This window comes from Sceloporus occidentalis, unplaced genomic scaffold (genome assembly GCF_023333645.1).
Source record: "Sceloporus occidentalis isolate IW3139 unplaced genomic scaffold, rSceOcc1.0.p SCAF_1, whole genome shotgun sequence".
Classification (NCBI taxonomy): Eukaryota; Metazoa; Chordata; class Lepidosauria; order Squamata; family Phrynosomatidae; genus Sceloporus; species Sceloporus occidentalis.
In genome coordinates this window covers 34864186-34884416 of record NW_028316981.1, presented here as the reverse complement: position 1 = coordinate 34884416, position 20231 = coordinate 34864186, and the positions used below count along the sequence as shown (strand labels likewise).

Genomic DNA, 20231 nt, shown 5'->3' with positions numbered 1-20231 from the left:
CTCCAGTTAGTTTGATTGTGTGACGAGATTAAGGGTAATCACGGCAAACAGCTAGGGAGGCATTATGAATCGAAGGCTGCATATTTATTTTTGTTTCAAGGCTTTCTAAAAGTTCAGTAAATTTAAAGTAGGCAGACATCTGAATAGTTTTTGTTGTGTTTTGTTCCATTGGTTTCTACTTTATCTTCGCTACAGGCATGTGAGAACTTGCATATCACTCTTGGGGGCACCTAGATCAGGATCCAGTACTATATTTCCCTGGATACAAATGATTTTGTTAGCAGATCTAGGTCGGAAAAAATCTCTCTCCCTTCCACAGCCTCAAAATGCCTTTAGGATTATGTTACAGAGCTGTGGACAATTCGCTGGAACTGATCTTTGTTTAAGAGAGAGGGTGGAAGGCAACAAAAGATAGTCCAGTTGAGGCATGTGGCAAGATAATGAATGTCCCTCTTCAGATCTGCTGATGGAATTGTTTCTGTCACAAGAAATAGAGCTTTGGATCCCAACACTACAGGTGTTTAGAGATGTGAAGGCCTGGGGGAAAAAAAGAAAAATTCACACACACACCCCACCATTTCTCTGTTTTTGCAAAGCAACCCCTCCTGTTGAAAAGTGGGTTATAGGATATTTTCTTTTAGTGATGAATAAAATGTTGAAGACAGGGTGTTATTATGTTTTTTCTGTCTCTTATTTCTAAAAAGTGTATTTTCAAATTGACTTTAGATGACAAACAATGGCTGTAAACACATGGGCCACAGTCCAGATTGGTTTTGGGCCAATCCGAGGATGTGGCGTTCAGATGACAAACACTCCTGGATTGGGTTAAAGGTGCTCTGCAGCTGCTTAAGCCAACCAAAAACCAGCTGCAAAAGGAGTGCAAAATAAATGCTCTTTGTTGGTGGTCTGTTCAGGACTCTGGTGGTGGCTGGCCTCGGGACCATGGCGTGCGGTTGCTGTGGTCCCACACCCAATGGGGAGCAATTGGGGCTGGAGTGGCAGGCGGCTGCTCCAAGCTGGTGGTCTGCTTGACCCCTAAGTAAAGTTTTAGATACGACTGTGTTCAATATCTCACACAATTGCCCTTCTTGATTTATAAATAGTGTCCATTTCTCCTGTTTTTATTTTTTTAATTATATTTTTATTGAGTATAGTTCATGCACAAAAATAACTTGAAAGCAAAATAGAAATTTATATAAATGGCTAACAAATGAGAAAAGGGAGTTATCTGTACATTGTTATATAACTATACAAGGTCTTTATTATTTTTTTTCCCCTGGTGTTCCTATTCTGCCAACATCAGGGAAGATACTTGTAGTTCAGGTTGAGGATCTCATAGCTGCATTTTAATGAAAACTAAAATTTAAAACAGTAAATTTAATTTGGAATTTTGTGAATAAACTGTAGTTCTTGAATTATATTGAATGATATTTATATACCAAGAGTGTAAGCCAATGAAATTAATAGGACTGAAGCTGGTCACAAAGATGCCCTATTCTGTTGCTTTAAGAGTTGTGTTCTAGCTTTTTTGCTTATTTTAATTTCCCTCTAGGGTATTCTCATTTTTGTTGTTCAACATCTGCTATCTTGTGTGCCTCACATTGATAGACCAATTTTGTTCTTAGTCTGTCTTCATGCATCAAGGATTAGTATGTAGACATTTGACAAACATGATGTTCCCCATCCCTTCAGATTTGCAAACACCCTTTGAGTGTCCATGTAGTGTGAAACACCAACAAAGAAGCAAAGGTAGCGGAGGAAGTATTTCTAGGGTGCATAAGCCCCCAAGCACAGTTCAGCCTGCTACCTAATGCATAGTACATCATGTTTACTTGTTATGAAAACTGTATTAACTCAGGTTACTTATCCTGATGCTCCCCTGAATATGAACTGCAGCAACACTGGTGTTGTCAGTTACATTTATTGAATAATTCAGAGTTTGCAATGGAAATGCCTTACTTGTTTTATTGATGAATAGTACACCTTTTCATTATAGACAACTTGGCATATTTCCTTTCGTGTAGTCTTGGAATTGCAGAGTGCTTTGTATTACAGGTCACAGCACACAAGCAAATCAAATAAAATGTGGAACAGTGGAGAATGCAATATATGTTTACTTACTTTCTTTTTACTTTTTATAGTAGATTCCCAATTCATCTGCCTTTTCCTGTTAAAGACTGTTTTCTAAATGCTATTCTTCACTTCAAAACACTTGTTTCCAATATAATACATTTTACATTACTCCATACATATGAACCCTAAAACTATAAATAATTGATAGATAATGTCAGAGAATTTGCAATGCTAAACCTGTTTCAACACCAGCATTGTATCTGTGATCACAAGTGAAAGCTATATTAGTTTAGTGAGAACATTTTGGGGATATTTATATGTTCTACAGACTTCCAGGCTATGGGGTATGGATTTGTGCAATCTCTTTTCTGTCACTTGACCTAAAATACCTGAATGTCTTTTTGCTAAACTTTGCTTAAAGCCATGTCTGCTGTGACACGCCTTGTTCTGTAAATGGATTAACTTGTCAGGATTATTATGCTCAGATATTGTCAAACTCCTTAATGCTGTCCTGTTTACTCTTTTCCTATTTATATCCAAGTGGAGGGCACTTTTAGTCATTGCACGATGCTGCAAATATCACTGTTTGTTGTAGTTGACAAGTTTTTTTTTTAAACATGGCATTATTCTGTTATGTATCATAGAATCATAGACCACAAGGGCCATCCAGTCCAACCCCCTGCCATGCAGGAAATTACAATCAAAGCATCACTGACAGATGGCCGTTCAGCCTCTGTTTAAAGACCTCCAAGGAAGGAGACTCCACTAGACTCTGGGCACCTGGATTTGAACAGCTCATTTGTTTTCTGCTACGCACAGTGACTTAATGGCATCCATGAGGCAGCAATGACATGTGAACCAAATGTGGGAATTATGTGGCCCTCCATATATTACTGGATAGCAGGGCCAGTAACCCGAGCCAGCATTGCCAAGTGGTGAGGAATGTCTTGAATTGCAGTGCCATCAACATCTGGAGGACTGCATGATATCCACCCTTGATGTAACTTCTCCCAAGTCTCTTCATGTTCTTTGGAATTAAAAAAAAGTAGCTGTTCTCCAAGAGTAGGTAAGGAGAGATAATCATAGTTTGATGTTGAAAATTTATCTTTGCTCTACCAGCCAGGGTCAAAATCAAGTTTGGACAAAGTGTTTTTGTGCTCTCTGGGGCTGTTTTTGCAGCTTTCAACATGACCAGTCTTCCTGGATTGCACCTTTTTTGACCAAATTATTGCATCTTGGGTTCCATCAAGTAGGGATGTTCAGTGATGAGGGAAGATTGCCATCTCCAGTTTCTCTAACAGAAGGATCCCCTGTTGTACCTTGGGGGATTAATTGCTCAGATTCAGAAGAAGCAATAGCACCAAACAAGGGAAGGGGAAAAATGAGTATTCTCACATTTAAAGTACTGCTGATTTTTCTACTGAATAACAGCTGTATTTTTAAACATTCTTGATAACCTCCAGAATTCATGGTGCATTTCTCCTTTATTTCCTCAGATACTTTGGCTCAATAAAATTTGTATTTTCATATGAAACACAAACAAGAGTGGAGAATACTGGCACAGACATACTTTTAAGCTTCTATATTTTTATCTAAATCTATTCTTCTTTTTGCATTTCCCTCTACTGCAATTTTACTGCAATTTACATTGCAACCATGCTTTGTATTTGTTTTACAGACCACAGAAACAACCCACCTTATCAATATTTAAAGAATACGTGTAGTGTTTAAAGATTAAAATTCTTTGCCTTGGAAACTGGGATGGAAAGTGGCTGAGAGTATGTATGACATGCTCTGCTTTGTCCTCTGAAAATAATTTATAGAGCATCTCCAGCAAAACAGCCCAGTCACTGCCCATTGAACTGGCAGTGTCTTTATGGGCAAGCAGGCAGCTGGAAACTGACTTAACCAGCCAGGGGCAATGAGTATGTACGTGTCAAAAACATGTTTGCTGGTTTGTAGATTCAATTTCTTAAAACCAAAGCAAGTTACTTATTTTGAGTGTAAAGCAAGAACATATGAAATAAGTTGTAAAAATGCATTGCTGTGAAAAGAATTGGTTGACATAATGGCTTAATGGGAGGGCAGGTTACTCACAAGGACTGGATAATTCTCTTTAGATGCTTTGATAGTTTATTTCTTAGGAATGGGCAGCTTGAAAGAAAGACCTGTCTGCCTTTCTCTTCTATTGGTTCTGGCTCTTCAAGCTTTACTTGAAACCAGTTCTTTGCAATCCTCTGATTTTTTAAAAATACATTTGATTCCCACTTTCTCTTTTCCTTTTACTTTACAGGATTGAATGCTTCCACTTTATTCTATTCCTTTATTCCACTTTCTTTTCTATAAATACATCCTTCCTTACTGTTCAACCTATGCAAAACTGTTCATCATACTGTAAGTGATTCTACATTTTCCTCCATTATTTCACAAATACATCAATTATCTATGTATTCCTTCTGTATCTATTTATTGAAATATAGGATGAATTGGTTAAGGAAAAGATAAATGGAACAATGGATGTTTTTATATGACGAGATATGTTTGTTCAACTTAGTAAAATAAAATAATTGTAAAAAATCTCTCAGTGCATCCTATAATGAAACTGCTCTAACCCTTTGCTGCATAACCTGAATGCAGTCAATCTTCCCTATCCACAGATATTTTTACCCATGGATTCAAGCATCTGTGGCTTGAAAATATTCCAAAATAAATTCCAGTATTCCAAAATTACAAAATAAATTTCAAAAGCAAACCTTGATTTTTCCTTTTATATAAGGGATACCATTTTACTATCCATTGAATAATAATAATAATAATAATAATAATAATAATAATAATAATAATAATTTATAGCCCGCCCAATCACAAGGAATCCGGGCGGGTTACAGTAATAAAAATACATACAGAATACAATAAAAATTCAAAATTAGCCCCTTCCCGCCCCTTTTAATTTAATGGGATTTGGACACCCATGGATTTTGGTAACCACATGGGATCCTGGGACCAAACACCAGCAGATACCAAGGCCCACTATGTTGTTTTCCCCCTCTCCCTACTCCTTCCCTTCTTCATTCTTTGATACCAGGATTTCACTGCAATAGCTTCTGTGTTCAGTTGTTCTCTGTATGGAATATTGTGGGGTGTATTTCCTTATTAGCAAGAAAAAGGTTTTCCAGTGTGTTTCAGTTGTCAGCTGATGGTCCCTTTCTTCTCTTTTCTGAGTATACTACTTGCAGGAGTGAATTTGACTTCTCAGAGAGTCCAATGTGGTCTGAACAACGTTATAATTTTATGTGATTTGAGTGATAGATATTTTAATGGGGCACTCACCTGGGCCATATTATATACTACACTGTTTCACTCCTTAAGTAGTGTTAGTTGCATTACATTTCCCCCCACCAATGGTTTTTACAGGTTGTAACTATACTGTTTAATTTACATTCTATTAATAGTAATATTTAAGTATTTTTAAACAACTGTATTCAATATTTAAGTTCTGTCTTTTTAAATTGTTGTAAGCCGCCTTGAATCCCTTTTTGGGAGAGAGGCAGGATATAAATCGCTTAAGTAAAATAAATAAATACAGTGGTCCCCCGGGTTACGAAATTAATTCGTTCCGCTGCCCTTTTCGTAACCCGGAAGGCTTTCGCAAGCCGAATTGCCATAGGCGCTAATGGGGAAAAGCCGCGATTTGGTGCGAAATAGCGCCGAAAAGCACCAAAAGTTTTTTCGTAACCCGAAAAAACTTTCGTAACGCGGAACAGTTTTTTTAAATAATTTTTTTTCGTAACCCGGGAATTTCGTAAGGCGGCGCATTCGTATCCCGGGGTACCACTGTACATAAATATTTTAAATACGTTTTAATGTTTTATCTGTTTTTTTAAAAATAATATTGCTTAATTCTTTAAAAACTTTTTTAAACTAGAGATTTAGCATATTTTTAAAAACAAAATTATTGGAAGCCACCTTGAATCCCAGGCAAAACATAAGTCCAATAAATAAATAAATAAATAAATAAATAAATAAATAAATAAAGTTTTTGTCCAAAACAATAAAAGGAAATGGCATACAGCTAAATAACTCCTAAATGGTTGAGAGTCTGGAGACCATGCCCTATGAGGAAAGACTTGGGTCGCTGGGTGTGTTTAGCCTGGAGAAGAGGTGGTTAAAGAGTGATATAATCGCCCTCTTGAAGTATTTGAAGGAGTGTCATATTGAGGATGGAGCAAGCTTGTTTTCTGCTGCTTCAGAGAATAAGACAAGGAGCAATGGATACAAGCTATAGGAAAAGAGATCCCACCTCAACATTAGGAGGAACTTTCTAACAGTCCCTCAGAGAGTGGTGGAGTCTCCTTCTTTGGTTTTTTTTTTAAAGAGAGGCTGGATGGCTATCTGTCGGAGGTGCTTTGTGAGTTCCTGCATGGCAGGGGGTTGGACTCAATGGCCATTCTGGTCTCTTCCAACTCTGATTCTATGATTCTGTTTGTGACCACAGTTTTGATCGTTTAGCAAGGGCATTTTTTTAGGTATAAATGCAGTGCTTGTGTTGAATGGGTGCCTGTTAGTTGTGTAACTCTGTATGGAATGTCTTTATTCAAAAACAATGTATCACTCTTAACGAATTAAAGGGCCGAAACAGACCAGTAGCTTCAGCTGGCTTCAAGCTGGCTTGGTGGTGTGTTGTTTACATGCGCCGTGCCTCCAAGTCACCCAGAAGTTGTGCTGATGATTACACATTAGGCGGCTTCTGGGCGGCGTGGGACTTGGTCTTTAGATGCCACCCGCTCCGGAGCTGGTGAAAACCTGACTCCAGAGGCAAAGGGGCAGGCTTTTTATGCCCCAAATAGGAGTGGATTTTTTCCGCTGGTATTTGAGGCGGAGGCTGGCTGGATTGGGGCCTCATGGCCTGTTACAGACAGCCAAAATAAAGCTGCTTCGAGTCACAGTGGAGGTATGGTGTTTTAATGATGCATGCATCCTAAGAGTCCAGAAGTCGCACCAAAGCCACACTCCAGACTGGAGCATGGCTTTGGTGTGGCTTCTGGACTTTTAGGACGCATGCATCATTGAAACACCATACCTCCACTGTGACTCGAAGCAGCTTTATTTTGGCTGTCTGTAACAGGCCGTCTGTTTGTTGCAGCCCCAATCCAACCTTGAATGGTGCAGCTCCAAGCCACCTCATCAGGGCCATCTGTTTCACCCCTCAGATGCTATATATGCTTGGTTACATCTTCTTTCTTCAACCTCCCAGATGCTTTCCTTTTGCCCTCTGCATGCCTATGTCCCATGGTTACAGAGTGCATGGACTGACTACTTTGTTGGTGTTTCGGTACTGTAGGCCATGAAGGTATGTGGTTACTCAGAACCAAAGAGCAACATAAATCTCCTGATCCACTGGTTGTCTTCCCATCATCTGAGGGGGAGAAATATAACTAAGAATGCACAAACAAGTGTGCACACAACTTTGCACAAGAAAATGAATGCACCATATATTTATCTTAATATTTATGCACATTTTTACTTCCAGTTTTTTTCTTTTCTTTTATTTCCATTTTTATTTTTATTTGCAAAAGACCATTTTTCTTGTATCATGTAGAAACAACACCAACACTTGGGGCTGAATGATATAGTGAATAGGTGGTGCCCTGCGCTAAAAGAAATGACAAGTTGAAAAGCCAGTATGTGTCTCATGCACAGGCACCAGTTGATTTCACCTGGCTTTTCTCTGTCTCTTACCTGTACGATTCTCAAATGACATCCTGTGAACTGTACTCAAACCCTAGCTTCCTCTGCTGTCCCATCTGTCATGGATGGGCCAATATGCATGGCGTCTCCTGGCAAGATGCTGCTGATGCCGTCTGGGTTGTTGACAGCAGTGAGCAGTGACATGGGGGTGGAGAGGGGGAATGTCAAAAGAAGCTCTACAGCTGGCTGGTACCTGATACAAAAGGAAGATTCACATGCTGCTTTGATTCCCTGCCAAATTAAAGCAACCTGTTTAATAGGTCTCAAGGGAAGAAGATACACTACATAGTGAGAAGGGATGGACTGAGAAACATAGGGTGGCTTCTCAAACTTAGACTGTCGTTATTCCCGCTGCAGCAATATGAGGAATGTCCATTCTGTGTGTTGTTTTATTGTTGTTACTATGTGGTACATTTGCCTAACATTTTCACTATGTATAGAGTCTTGTGTCACAGTGGCTTAATCAGATATCTCCATTAAATTAATCAATATAAAATGGCTAAGTTGGTGTGTATGTGTGTTAAACTAGATCTGGCTCTAAATACATACTTGCACACATTCTCCCACATCACTTGCTCTTCAAGAGTCTGTGATATTTGACCCTTCTCTTCCCAGTTGTGGTTCATATTGCTCAGGCTTGCTAGAGAGGTTAAGAACAATAAAAAGGGCTTTTGAGGGGTATGTTTGCAGCAAGAAGAAGAAGAAGGAAATGGTTGGGGCACTACGTGGAGAAGTTGGTGAAATGCTAACAGGGGACAGAGAAAAGGCAGAATTACTCAACACCTTCTTTGCCTCAGTCTTCTCACAAAAGGAAAAGGGTGCTCAACCTGAGGAAAATGGAGCAGAGAACACAGTAGGGGAAATGCAATACAGAATAAGTAAAAAGGTAGTACAGGAATAGCTGGTTAATCTAAATGAATTTAAGTCTCCAGGACCAGACGAACTACACCCAAGGGTATTAAAAAAACTGGTAAATGTAATCTCGGAGCCATTCAATAGTCTTTGAGAACTGGAGAACAGGAGAAGTCCCAGCAGACTGGAGGAGGCAAGCGTTGCCCCCATCTTCAAAAAGGGGGGAAAAAGAGGATCCCAACAATTATCGTCCAGTTAGTCTGACATCAGTACCAGGAAAGATTCTAAAGGAGATCATTAAACAGGGAGTCTGTGAACATTTAGAAGGGAATGCCATAGTCACAAAAAGTCAACATGGGTTTCTTAAAAACAAGCCATGCCATACAAATCTGATCTCTTTTTTTGATAAAATTACCAGTTTGGTAGATGAAGGGAATGCATATCTTGATTTCAGTAAGGCCTTTGACAAGGTTCCCCATGACATTCTTGCAAACAAGCAAGTAAAATGCAACGGTAAAATGGATTTGTAATTGGTTAACCAGCCAAACCAAAGGGTTCTCAGCAGTTGCTCCTCTTCATTTTGGAGAAAAGTGACCAGTCGGGTCCCACAGGGATCTGTCTTCTGCCCAGTGGTATTCAACATCTTTATCAATGACTTAGATGAAAGAATAGGGGGCATGCTTATCAAATTTGCAGATGACAGGAAATTCAGAGGAATAGCTAATACACCAGAGTAGATTAGAAAGCTGGGCCAAAGATAACAAAATGAATTTCAAAACAGAGTCCACCTACATTCCAAATGGGGAACAGTTGTTTAATGTTGGTTTATTAACCAGGATCATAAATTGCAGCCAAACCCAGTAAAAAAACATAAATAACTTGTTAACTTTCCCTGTGATTTTAGTAGTACAAATTGGGTCTCCTTTATTCCAAAATCTGAAATATTGCAAAATCCAAAAATGTCACAAAAATGGGTGACCGAAATAGTGACAAATTTGCTTTGCCTCCAGCTGCCCCTTTTACAACTGCACACCACATCCCAATCTGGTCTTTGCAGGGCGCAAAAAGGAGCCGCAAAAAGCAGCTCCTTTTTGCACCCTGCAAAGGGCTTTAGGCACTACTTTAGCACTGCATTGTGTGGACACAGCACCAGAGGAGTGCTATGACTCTGTGCGCCATGCAATGTGGAACCAGGCCGCACGTCATGCAGACGCTACACCCCAACTCCACCCTCAGCCCAGCCCAAACTGTCATTCTGCACAGGCTTGAGAGAATTATTAGTACAGAAATTTGCAGTCTGGTGACAAATCATGTGTCCTCTGTGTGTGAACCCAGGTAGATATAGCAGGAACAGATTTTAACAGAGTGCGAAGATTTTGGACTGCTGAGAAAATAATAGAGGCAGCCCTTTCCTTTTTCAAAGTTGAAAAGATGATAGTACCAGGATTTAAATTACTAGAAATGTTAGAATGACTTAGAATTATTTTGTTGACTCTTGCATGAGATATTTTAAGCTTTTATATGTTTGTTTTCGCATAATGTAAGGAGTTTTAGATGTTGCCTTAAATACTTATCCAATATGTTTGAACATTTGTCAAATTAGTCATAATGGTTTATGTTTTAAATATTTTTCTAGGTCACATTTGTATTTCTTAAGTGGATGTGAACATAACAAACTATAATTAAATAAAGGCCTAAATACTCTAAGGGCACCAGATCCCATCTAATTGTGGAAGCTATGTAGCATCAGCCATGGTTAGTACTTGGATGGGAGATCACCAATGAATACCAGGTTCTGTAGGTGATATTTCAGAGGAAGGAATTTACAAAAGATGAATAATTTCTCACCTAAGAAAATCCAATGAAATTAATGGGATCACCATAAGACAACAGGCACATACACAAAGGCCAAAACAAGAACAATGAATGCAGACACAGGAAGGGCTCAAAACATCTGCTAAAACATAGCTGTACATAATGCTAAAACCTGCCCCTAGGATTACACTGAAAGCGCAAAAATAATTATTGCGTTCCCCATATTCCCTTCCCTTATTTTGCAACTTTAGCATCCTGTATTAGATGGTGATTTTTATATATAGATAAACAGAGATTGCCAAAGGGGATTTTTTCCTTTTTCTTTGTTGCACAAGAGCAGAGTGACTTAGGTTAAGTGAAATGTCCTCTTCTGCCTCTGCCTCTCATGTCTCCTCTCCTCTAGACGCATTTGTTACTTGCCCCCAGCAGTCCCATTTCCTGCTGCTCCTTAGTTGCAAAGGCAGACAAAATGCCTGTCACAAACCCCAGCTAACTATGCAGTGGAGTTGGCTACATGCCTCAAGGTCACCACTGACAGCTCTAAGCATCTGTGCAGCTCCGTTCCATACTGCAGCAGTGTTTGGCTTTCACTCAAAGAGCTGTGTATGAAGGAGAGGTCTTGGCAGATGACCACATGCAGGCCATGTACCCAGACAAGCTGTTATTCAGCTAGAACAGAATAGAAATTTAAAAATTTGGTTTGTGAAAGCTTGTCCAAACACTTATCTGACCCTACAGATGTTGTGTATGGCATCTTGAGTGGAAAATGCAACCAGACCGTGGTAAACAATGTGCAGTTTTTATTTTTACTCATAGAATGGCAGCGAGGAATTCTTAATTCTAAACAAAATGTTTTAAGATTCTGGCCAGATCAGATGTGCAGTTTGATAGAATAGGGTGTGCTTCTACCAGGAAACCGTGGGCACTGTGTCGCACCTGAACTATTAATGGTGTAGGAATGGGGCAGCGTCTAGCTGGATTAAAATAATCTAGTGCATGTTTCCCATATCTACTGATAGGTGCATGAAAAAAAAAAGGTATGCAGGGTCTGGGCACAATGTTTTCAAGGAGGGTTGTGCCCTAGGAAGTACCCAGGAAGCATTACCCTGTTTAAAAGCAGACTGCCACATTCCCGTGTGACTTCTTCACATTATTAAAAAAGCAGTTTTTGCCACTCACAAATTTGGCAGGGGTGAGGTGTGATCCCTGATGGATTTTAGAGGGTCCAGACCCCATCAGTTGCCCACTTCAAATCTAAGGGTTTCTTTGACTGTCTCTGTATGTAATGTACTTTGCAGCAGAGGGGAACAGTGGCTGGATTGAGAACATCTAGCAAATCCATGGCTGATGTGGGCCAGTGGTATGAGTTTCCCTGTCTCTGTATATACTCGGCTTCATATATAAGTTGAGGGCAGGTTTGAGGGCCAAAATTCTGGATTTTGATATGATCCATGAATAAATTGATTGCAAAACTTAGGGGTATGTTACAAAAGGCCTAAAGGATGAAGCAAAGGAAAATAATGACAAAGAAGTTACAAAATTCCATAAAGCATAACACTGCTCTCCCTGAAGGTTGGATAGATGAGAGAGTAGCAGACAGTGCTTCCAGGACAGAATAACCTCTTGCCTTTCACCAGGAGATGGTTTCTTTTTTAAATAAGAATTAAAGTACAGTGCTTATACTGACCCTTGGAAAAGGTGACTATGGCCCCATACAGACAGGCCAAAATAAAGCTGCTTCAGGTCACTTTGGATGTATGCTGTTTAAATGATGTATGTGTACTAAGAGTCTGAAAGTTGCGCCAAAACTGTGCTCCGGTCCTTAGGACTGGATCGTGGCTTTGGTGCGGCTTCTGGACTCTTAGTACGCATGCATCATTTAAACAGCATACCTCCAAAGTGAGCCAAAGCAGCTTTATTTTGGCTTGTCTGTATGGGGCCTCAGTTTTTTGACCTAAATTTCTAGACTTATACATGTGTATATACAGGAGTACTCCATCTGATTAATATCTGTAGCTTTATGAAATACCTATTAGGCAAGATGGTGGCTGGCAGTTAGTATCCTGTATGTAAACCATTTTTCCAAATTTGTTACCAGTTTTAAAAGTTGTCTGGGTCTTGCTGGTCTGAAATTGCTTAGGAAGTACTCATGTGAGAAGTGAACAAAATGTCGACATATGTTTGCTGAGACTTAAACTTCAGACACATTAATTCTGTTGTTATTAATGGAACTTTTCTGCAGGGAAGCATGTGACCTACTCTCATAACTTCGTAATGGTGTTTTTGTGGTGCAAAAAAGGAAAACAAAGTATGTATACAATCAATTTTATCCAGACATGCTGTTTTAGTGGCAAGCATGCTTATATAAAATAATAAGTAGCACCGTGCACTTGTATTATTTTAATGTCTTCTAGGGTTTTAAAAACGTTTGCACCATAAGCATTTAGCTAATATACCTTCTGCAAAATATTAAATATATTAAATGCTGTATGTTCTAGTCTTGTTGATTTTCGGTTGCAGGTGACCACATCTATGAGGCCTAATAGCTGAGTTGACTGTTTCATGAACTCTTCATAATGAATATGATGATTTCCCTCTCTCTTTTCTCTTTTCATTTCTGTAGGCTGTTCAATTATCCCCCAGACGATGGTTAAACCTGCAGGAATACCAGAGTAAGAAACTGATGGCTGATCACGGGGTCACAGTTCAGAGATTCTTCGTGGCTGACACTGCAAATGATGCTCTTGAGGCAGCTAAGAGACTTAGTAAGTTGGCTAGTAATGAAGTGATATCTGCAATATGCTAAACAAGCTTGGAAAATTTAATTGGGACGTTGTAAGTATACATATAGATCGTTGCACAAGGTCTTTAAATTGAGACACATTTTATTGTAGAGATCAGAAGGATCTAACAAGAATGAGCATGATTTCATATACAATTTGGATTTTATTTTTAGCCCACTCAGTCCCAGAAGCACAGAATGAGTTACAATTGATGTAAATATGTATAACTGATCTTGTGGTATATACTGTAGCAGATATTGTCCAAATTAAAACATGAGTGAGTGAGAGCTGAGAGGACTGAGACCAAGGTGATTAGAAACATTAGGAAGAAATTAGTTTATCACACAATAGCAATAAAAGGGAAAGCAGTACTGTGGGGATACAAAATGATGGTAAAATTGTTAGAGGCCACTGGAAGCTGGAGGGAATAGAGAGAACTGTGACTGCCTGGCACAAAGCTGGTGCTCCTGTCAGGTAAACAGGTAAAAAAGGACTACAGATGAGGCACCACTTCTGAAAAAGAATATGGTACTCCAGCCTCCAGGAATGACCTTTCTATAAGGCAGCTTTCAGATAGCAGATAGCAATTCTTCAGATACTGTGGTCTTTGGGTTTGGCTTCAAAACAGTTTTACTATGAGCATTTTTAGGAAGTCCAGTTTCAGGTTTTGGCAGGTTCTTTGTCTTTTGTCTTCACTGTATTACCCTTAGGCAACTGGACACCAGTCAGCTCTTTAAACAAGAAGATTTCTAAGATCAAATTGGTGGGGGGCTGAGCATTTGGAATGAATTCAGTCTGTTATGGAGACTAATATTTCCATATTGTATGAAGGGCAAGCATTCACATTATTTTCAGTCAGGAATATGAAGATAACAACAACAACAACTTTATTTTTACCCCGCCTCTCCATCAGGGTCGAGGCGGCTTACAGTAAAAATCCATCCAATATAACAATAATCCCATTTATTCCCTCCCTCCCCGAAAACATCAATTAAACACATTTAACATTAAAATCATCAATTAAAATAAGCTAATCAGAGATGGGTGGGTGGGGTTACAAGATGTTCCGGGTTAGCACTCTGCATATTGCTGTGTACTTGTCATGTTTCTTATTCTAATTTCTTCAGTCCAACTCATCTGCAGGGCAGAGGTACTCATCGTTAAAGAAAGGATCAAGGGGCAGGTCTTTTTCTGGTCTAGCCCATTCAAAGCATGTACAAAATCACAGAGTAGTGATGAAGATAGTTAGGAATGGCTTGTGTTTCCCTGGGCTCTAGAGATTGGCTTCATTTGAAAACACATTTATTGTAATGGGACTTTAAAGCCACTTCTAAGTGTGTGCTTAGTGCCAAAAAGTTTGCCTTTTAAATTAGTGATCTAAGTTCCACATATGCAACTTTGTTCTTCCATAGAGGAAAGTTGTTTTAGTAAAAGTCCTTCAAATTACAATGACAAAAAGGCAGCAGAATACAATATGTGCCACTTCAGCAGATTAAATGAAAATGTTCCTCTGTGAGATTCTGAACCTATCATTTTTAATCTTTCCTTTTCTACTCTCATCAGTTCACTTTAAGGACTACAAGCCTAGAGAAGATCTTGTAGCATACTTACAGGCTGCTTTTAATGTGAGATACGATAGTACTTAATAAGAGAGGAGTTTATAAATAGGACAGACAAGAGAGCTACTCATATGCCTGTCATAATTAAAAGAGAAGGGTCTCCAGACTGAGTTGTATTCTCACTGTTTGGCATTTCTATGGTTTATTAATGATATTGTCATTGATTATGGTGTATGGTGTGTGTGTGTGTGTGTGTGTGTGTATAGTGTTTTAAAACAGAGAAAATCTAAGTGCTATGTCTGAAGTCCAGGGTGAAATACACTTCTGCTCCTGCCATGGTGGCAGGAGAGATGGACATTTTCAATTTATTCAAGTTCTTCCTCCCTCTGCAGTCTTCAGTGCCATGTTGCATGTAATTCCTTAAGCTTTGCCAACTCACAGGGTCAGTTTTGCAGGTAGCACGAAACCAAAGGAACAGAACATGGCAGGTAGAATGGGTACAGGGAGACAATGTGAAAGCTTAGCTGAACAAGCAACTTTCCAATCATGTTCACCATGCTCCCAGGCAGTGCAGCAAAATCACGTGCCAGAAAAAGAAACATGCAGTGTATGACCGTCCTACAGCTTTCATTTCTGAAAACCCATTTCTATCAGTTGCAATGATAATTTTCATTTACTTAAGTATAGTACATCAAATGGACAGTGAATTAACTGCATTATTTAAGCACATTGTATTGTAAAGGGGATTTCAGGGGCTATGAAATTACCACCATGCTCAATTAAACCGTCAATAAACATGGTCCACATAGTTAACACACATGTTGGGTTAAAAATGTATTTTGAAATTGATGTGTTATTACTCATCTCTAGAGATCAACCAATGTTAATTCCTATATCTATAGCTGGCAACACCACTTAATCAGTTTCCCTCCAGCATAGGATTGAAGGCATCTTAAAGCAAGAACACAGCTTTAAAAAACCATTAGTGAAAAGTTAAGAAAACATCAACAATTAAACAGACAGGTCTAACAAAAACAATCTTAAACAAAGTAAAGTTGAAGGCTTTCATGGCCGGCATCCATAGTTTTTTGTGGGTTTTTCGGGCTATGTGGCCATGTTCTAGCAGAGTTTCTTTTTGATGTTTCACCAGCATCTGTGGCTGGCATCTTCAGAGAATGTTTGCCTGGAAAGGACTTGGCTATATATATTGTGTGATCTGGAATGGCAGGAGTGATTTGCATGTGTATTGTTGGTTGCTAATGGCAATCCTCAGGTTGTGAGGGTCTGCACAAGAGGACTAATGTCAGCTTGATCAGTGCTCATTGTCTACTGGGAAACCCCTGACCCTGGGAGATTTCTCATTGCATTTGTCTTTATCTTGCTATCTTTCAGGACTGGTAGCCAAACCTTGGCCGGTTACAGACCGGCACTTGGGACGTCCGCAGGACGTCCCATTTTAAAAAAGGGGTGTCTCTTCTAGACGCCCCTGGCTCTAATACGGACTCTGTCCGTACAATATGGCGCCGGCCGTTCCACACGGCCGGCGCCATCTTTATGTATCGGACGCTGTGCGTCCGAACGTGTCGCGGCGTCTGTGACGTTGCAAATGCGCCCCTGGAGCCTCGCGACGTCACAGAGGCGCCGCAAGGAGAAGCTCTATTTTGGAGCTTCTTTTTCGGTCCGTGCGGGAGCCGTGCGGTGTTCCTGCTGTGGCTCCCGCATGGAGCAAGCGGTGGCGGTGGCGGCAGACCGCCTCAAAGCGGCAGTCTATAACCCGCCCCCGTTTACTTTAAGGGATTCCTCTTTCCTGTTGAAATTGTCCAAGTATTTGTGGATTTCAATGGCTTCCCTGTGCATCCTGACATGGTAGTGGTTGGCAGGACTTCCCCAGAGACAGTTGAAGGGACTCACCTGTTCTTTGTCTTCCCCCTGCCCTCCCGGGCCTTCATCTACCTCCCCAGAGACATTGGAAGGCCCGGGATGGCGGGAAGAAAAGGAATAAATACGTGCCTGTGCCTTCTCCTCCCTCCCACCCTCCCGAGACAGCTGAAGGCCCGGGATGACTGGGAAGAGGAGTAAAGGTGTGCGCCTGTTCCTCCTTTTCCCTGCCCTACATGCCCTCAAAAATGGCTTTGCATGCCATCTTTGGCACACTTGCCATAGGTTTGCCATGACGGAAATAGACTCTCATTACCTTTCTGTGGACTTTCCAGGTTGCCCACTGAGCCATGAACTGAGTGTTTCCACAATCCTATGTGATACTTGGATGGAATGATTGCATCATACATTATTAAAGTCATCTTGGTTCTAGGAATTTCAGATTATTGATATAACATTTGGTTTTTCACCTCCTAGAAGTAAAGAGAAGCAAATGGCAAACCATGAAGTGTACATTATTATTGTGGAAAGAAATGGAACAAGATGTTTGGGATCTCAAAAGCCTGAAATACACATTCCAAAAGCGCCGGCTTTGGGCTAGTCTGGGCGCATGCTGTACAGATGATGCACACCCCTGGATTGGGCAGAAGCAAAAGGAGCACAAAAAAGCACTCCTTGCCAGTGGCCTGATCTGGACCATGGCAGTGGCTGGCTTTGGGACCTTGGCTTCTGGTCGTTGCAGTCCTGTGGAGAACAGGGAGTGACTGGGGCTGGAGCAGCCAGTGGCCACTTTAAGCTACCAGTTTGCTTGACCCCAAATTTTGTTCCATTATGACAGGAAAAATTGGCTTTTGGAACATACTTTTTGAAATAGCACTATCATCTCTATTCTACCACTTGCTTTCCCATTTTTGCTCAAGAATAACAGCTGGCATGGTGCCTCTGAGCATATTTGGCAGATACAGGTCCTATACAATACAGGGGAAAGTAGTTCAGCAGGTACCTCCTAAAATCTAGTCTGGTGTTAACTCTAAGCACGTTGATATTTGTATACCTCAGCTAAAAGAGAACTCTAACTAATTTAAGCAAACTACTGTTAAAGGACAATAGAAACTTCAGTAAACATTTGATCTGGCAAAACGTTTCTGATAACCAACAGTACGGTTGGAGATCCCATGGCAAGCTTTACATTATTTATGGCCAACATATTGTCATCATACAGTATTTACCCTGAGCTCTTTTAACACTTGGTAATATTGGCTTAAGGAGCTGTTATGCTTTTCCATGCATTTCAGATTTCCATGCTTTAGCTCTGTAGACTTGTTGCAGATGCAACATTTCTTTGTGGCTTGCTGAAGATGTAGCATTTCTCAGTCCTTAAAAGTGTGGGAATTCACTTAGGCTTCCTTTCTCCTTGGGATCGTACATTTCTCTGTTTTTGTCCCTTTCAAATTTTTCCCACTCGTATGCTTCCTATGACATCTGTAACAACGCGAACACTTACACTTTAAACCAAAGTTTGAAAAAGGGAGGAAGAGCATGCAATCCTAGCATCTTGAGGATCCAGAAACATTTGAAATACCATGCGCACCCCAACCATGATTTCAAGCTTGTGAATGTTACTGCTGTTCTGAACCAGTGGCACAATTTTGTAAGAGTTTGTTTCTAGATGGCAATGTGAGCTGGTATGTAACAGGTAGCAAATACTGTGTTGGAAAACCAGAATTGTGGTGGTTAGTATAATCACTTTCTATATAGTCTCTGAAACGCTGGAGTCAGTAGCAGTGCTATAGTGCCCTTTCAGTTTAATACATTTCTTGATTAATGGTTTCCTTGGAACCATGTCAGAAAATCCACTAATATCTCAAAAGAGGGAAAAGCATAAAAGGATTTGTAAACAAGTTTTATTGGACTGGTGGATTTTTTTCACCAAGCGAAACATAGCAGATGCCTAGAAAATTAAAGTCATGCCATTAATACTTGCCTTCAAAGGGAATTGTGACTAGTAAAAGAACCCAAAGGATTTTTGGCTTTTTACATTGCTGAACAATTCTTGGGTGAAACTATTTTACAAGAAAAAGTGCTGATGAGTCAACATTAAGTCATTTTATGCTCCAAGTCAAGAATCTGAACATATCCAACAAATAAAGAAAAGACTAATTCCCTACAATCTTAAAAGTACTGTTACGCCTGATTTGCTTTATGAGGGAGGCTCCAAATCAACAAATTTGTCTTTTTATATCTGTGTTTAACATAAAATAATATGCCAAGGGATTTGAGAGCCTGTTTCTGAAATTCATATTATGAGGGAACAATCAGAATGTATCATTAATATTTGCATGTGGTTTATTGTCTGTGTTAGATGTGAGGCAGACGTTCTGCAAAAAGAGGAGATAGATGGGATAAAGTTAATAGTCTAAAAATAATCAGTCCCTGTAATAACTTTTACTGAATGTGAATAAACAGCTACATTTGTGAGCTATAAGTAAAGTGAGTAGTTATTGATTGCTCTTGCACAAACTAAGTAGGATCAAATTTCCCTTAACAGTAAAGGAAAGTATTATTCAGAGTGGTAAAAGACAGAGTGGAATCTGATCCTTTTCTTGCTGGTATTATTCAGTACATTTCTCAGCCACCTTTCAAGACCGCAGGCTTCTAAAGGTGGCTTCCAAATATAATACAATATCAGTATTTGGCCATAAAGGCATAAATCAGTTTTAAATTTAAGAGGGAACCAGCTAAAATTAAACCCCAAACCTCTGTGAAGGTGGGCTCAGATCAGTTAAGAAGGTTGAGGACATATGTAAAAGTGAATGCCTTTTGGAAACAAAGGAGCAGAAGCTGTCTTCGCACCTTTCATTCCAAATTACCATAAAATCCTTTCATACTGTCCTTTCATACAGCTACCACCTACACATCTTTACATTTGAACCTGGCTTAGACACATTTTGTTACTGGCAATTGATAAGCTATTCCTTCACCCTAATGAGCTGTTCTGCTGTGACAGGTTACATGATCTGCTACACCAGTCCTGTTTTTCACACTTTCCAGAGTGGTTGAATAATGGCCATTGTCTTTTCTTCTTTGATTTGTTTCATTTGTTGTTTGTTTAAAGTCTGTTCAAAGAACAGCTTGATTGTAAAATAGAATCTCTGATGACATATTAGGGGATTAATATATTTTCATTGGCTAATTTCACTAGTGCAAAGCTAAAATAGAGAAAAGTGCATGTACATGTTAGTTCAAGTACATGTAACACATAGCACAGTGGAGTTACAGTTTTGTATGCAAGTCTTCACCTGACCTCCAGTTAATTTTGTTGGTGCTGTTTGATGCCAAGTTGACTTTCACTTATGGTATTGCTATGAATGAGACATCCAAGAATCTTAACATCAACTCCTCCGCCCAGATCTTGCAAATGCAGTAATTTCCTTGATTGAATAAAACCTTTAGTGCAGTCTTCATCTTTTCATATTGTCTGCCACTTTACTAAGTGTTATTGTCTTTTTCAATGAGTCATACC

At 39.7% G+C, this 20231-nt stretch overlaps 1 protein-coding gene across 1 annotated transcript in view; it reads left to right on the top strand.

Annotated features, from left to right (window-relative positions):
• The window catches only part of LOC149321303 (succinate--CoA ligase [GDP-forming] subunit beta, mitochondrial), a 279860-nt gene that overhangs the window by 47307 nt on the left and 212322 nt on the right, over positions 1 to 20231 (top strand). The window contains exon 2 of the mRNA XM_089519254.1: positions 13112 to 13253. Coding sequence (XP_089375380.1) covers positions 13112 to 13253 — 142 coding nt within the window. The remainder of the gene's footprint in view (positions 1 to 13111; positions 13254 to 20231) is intronic.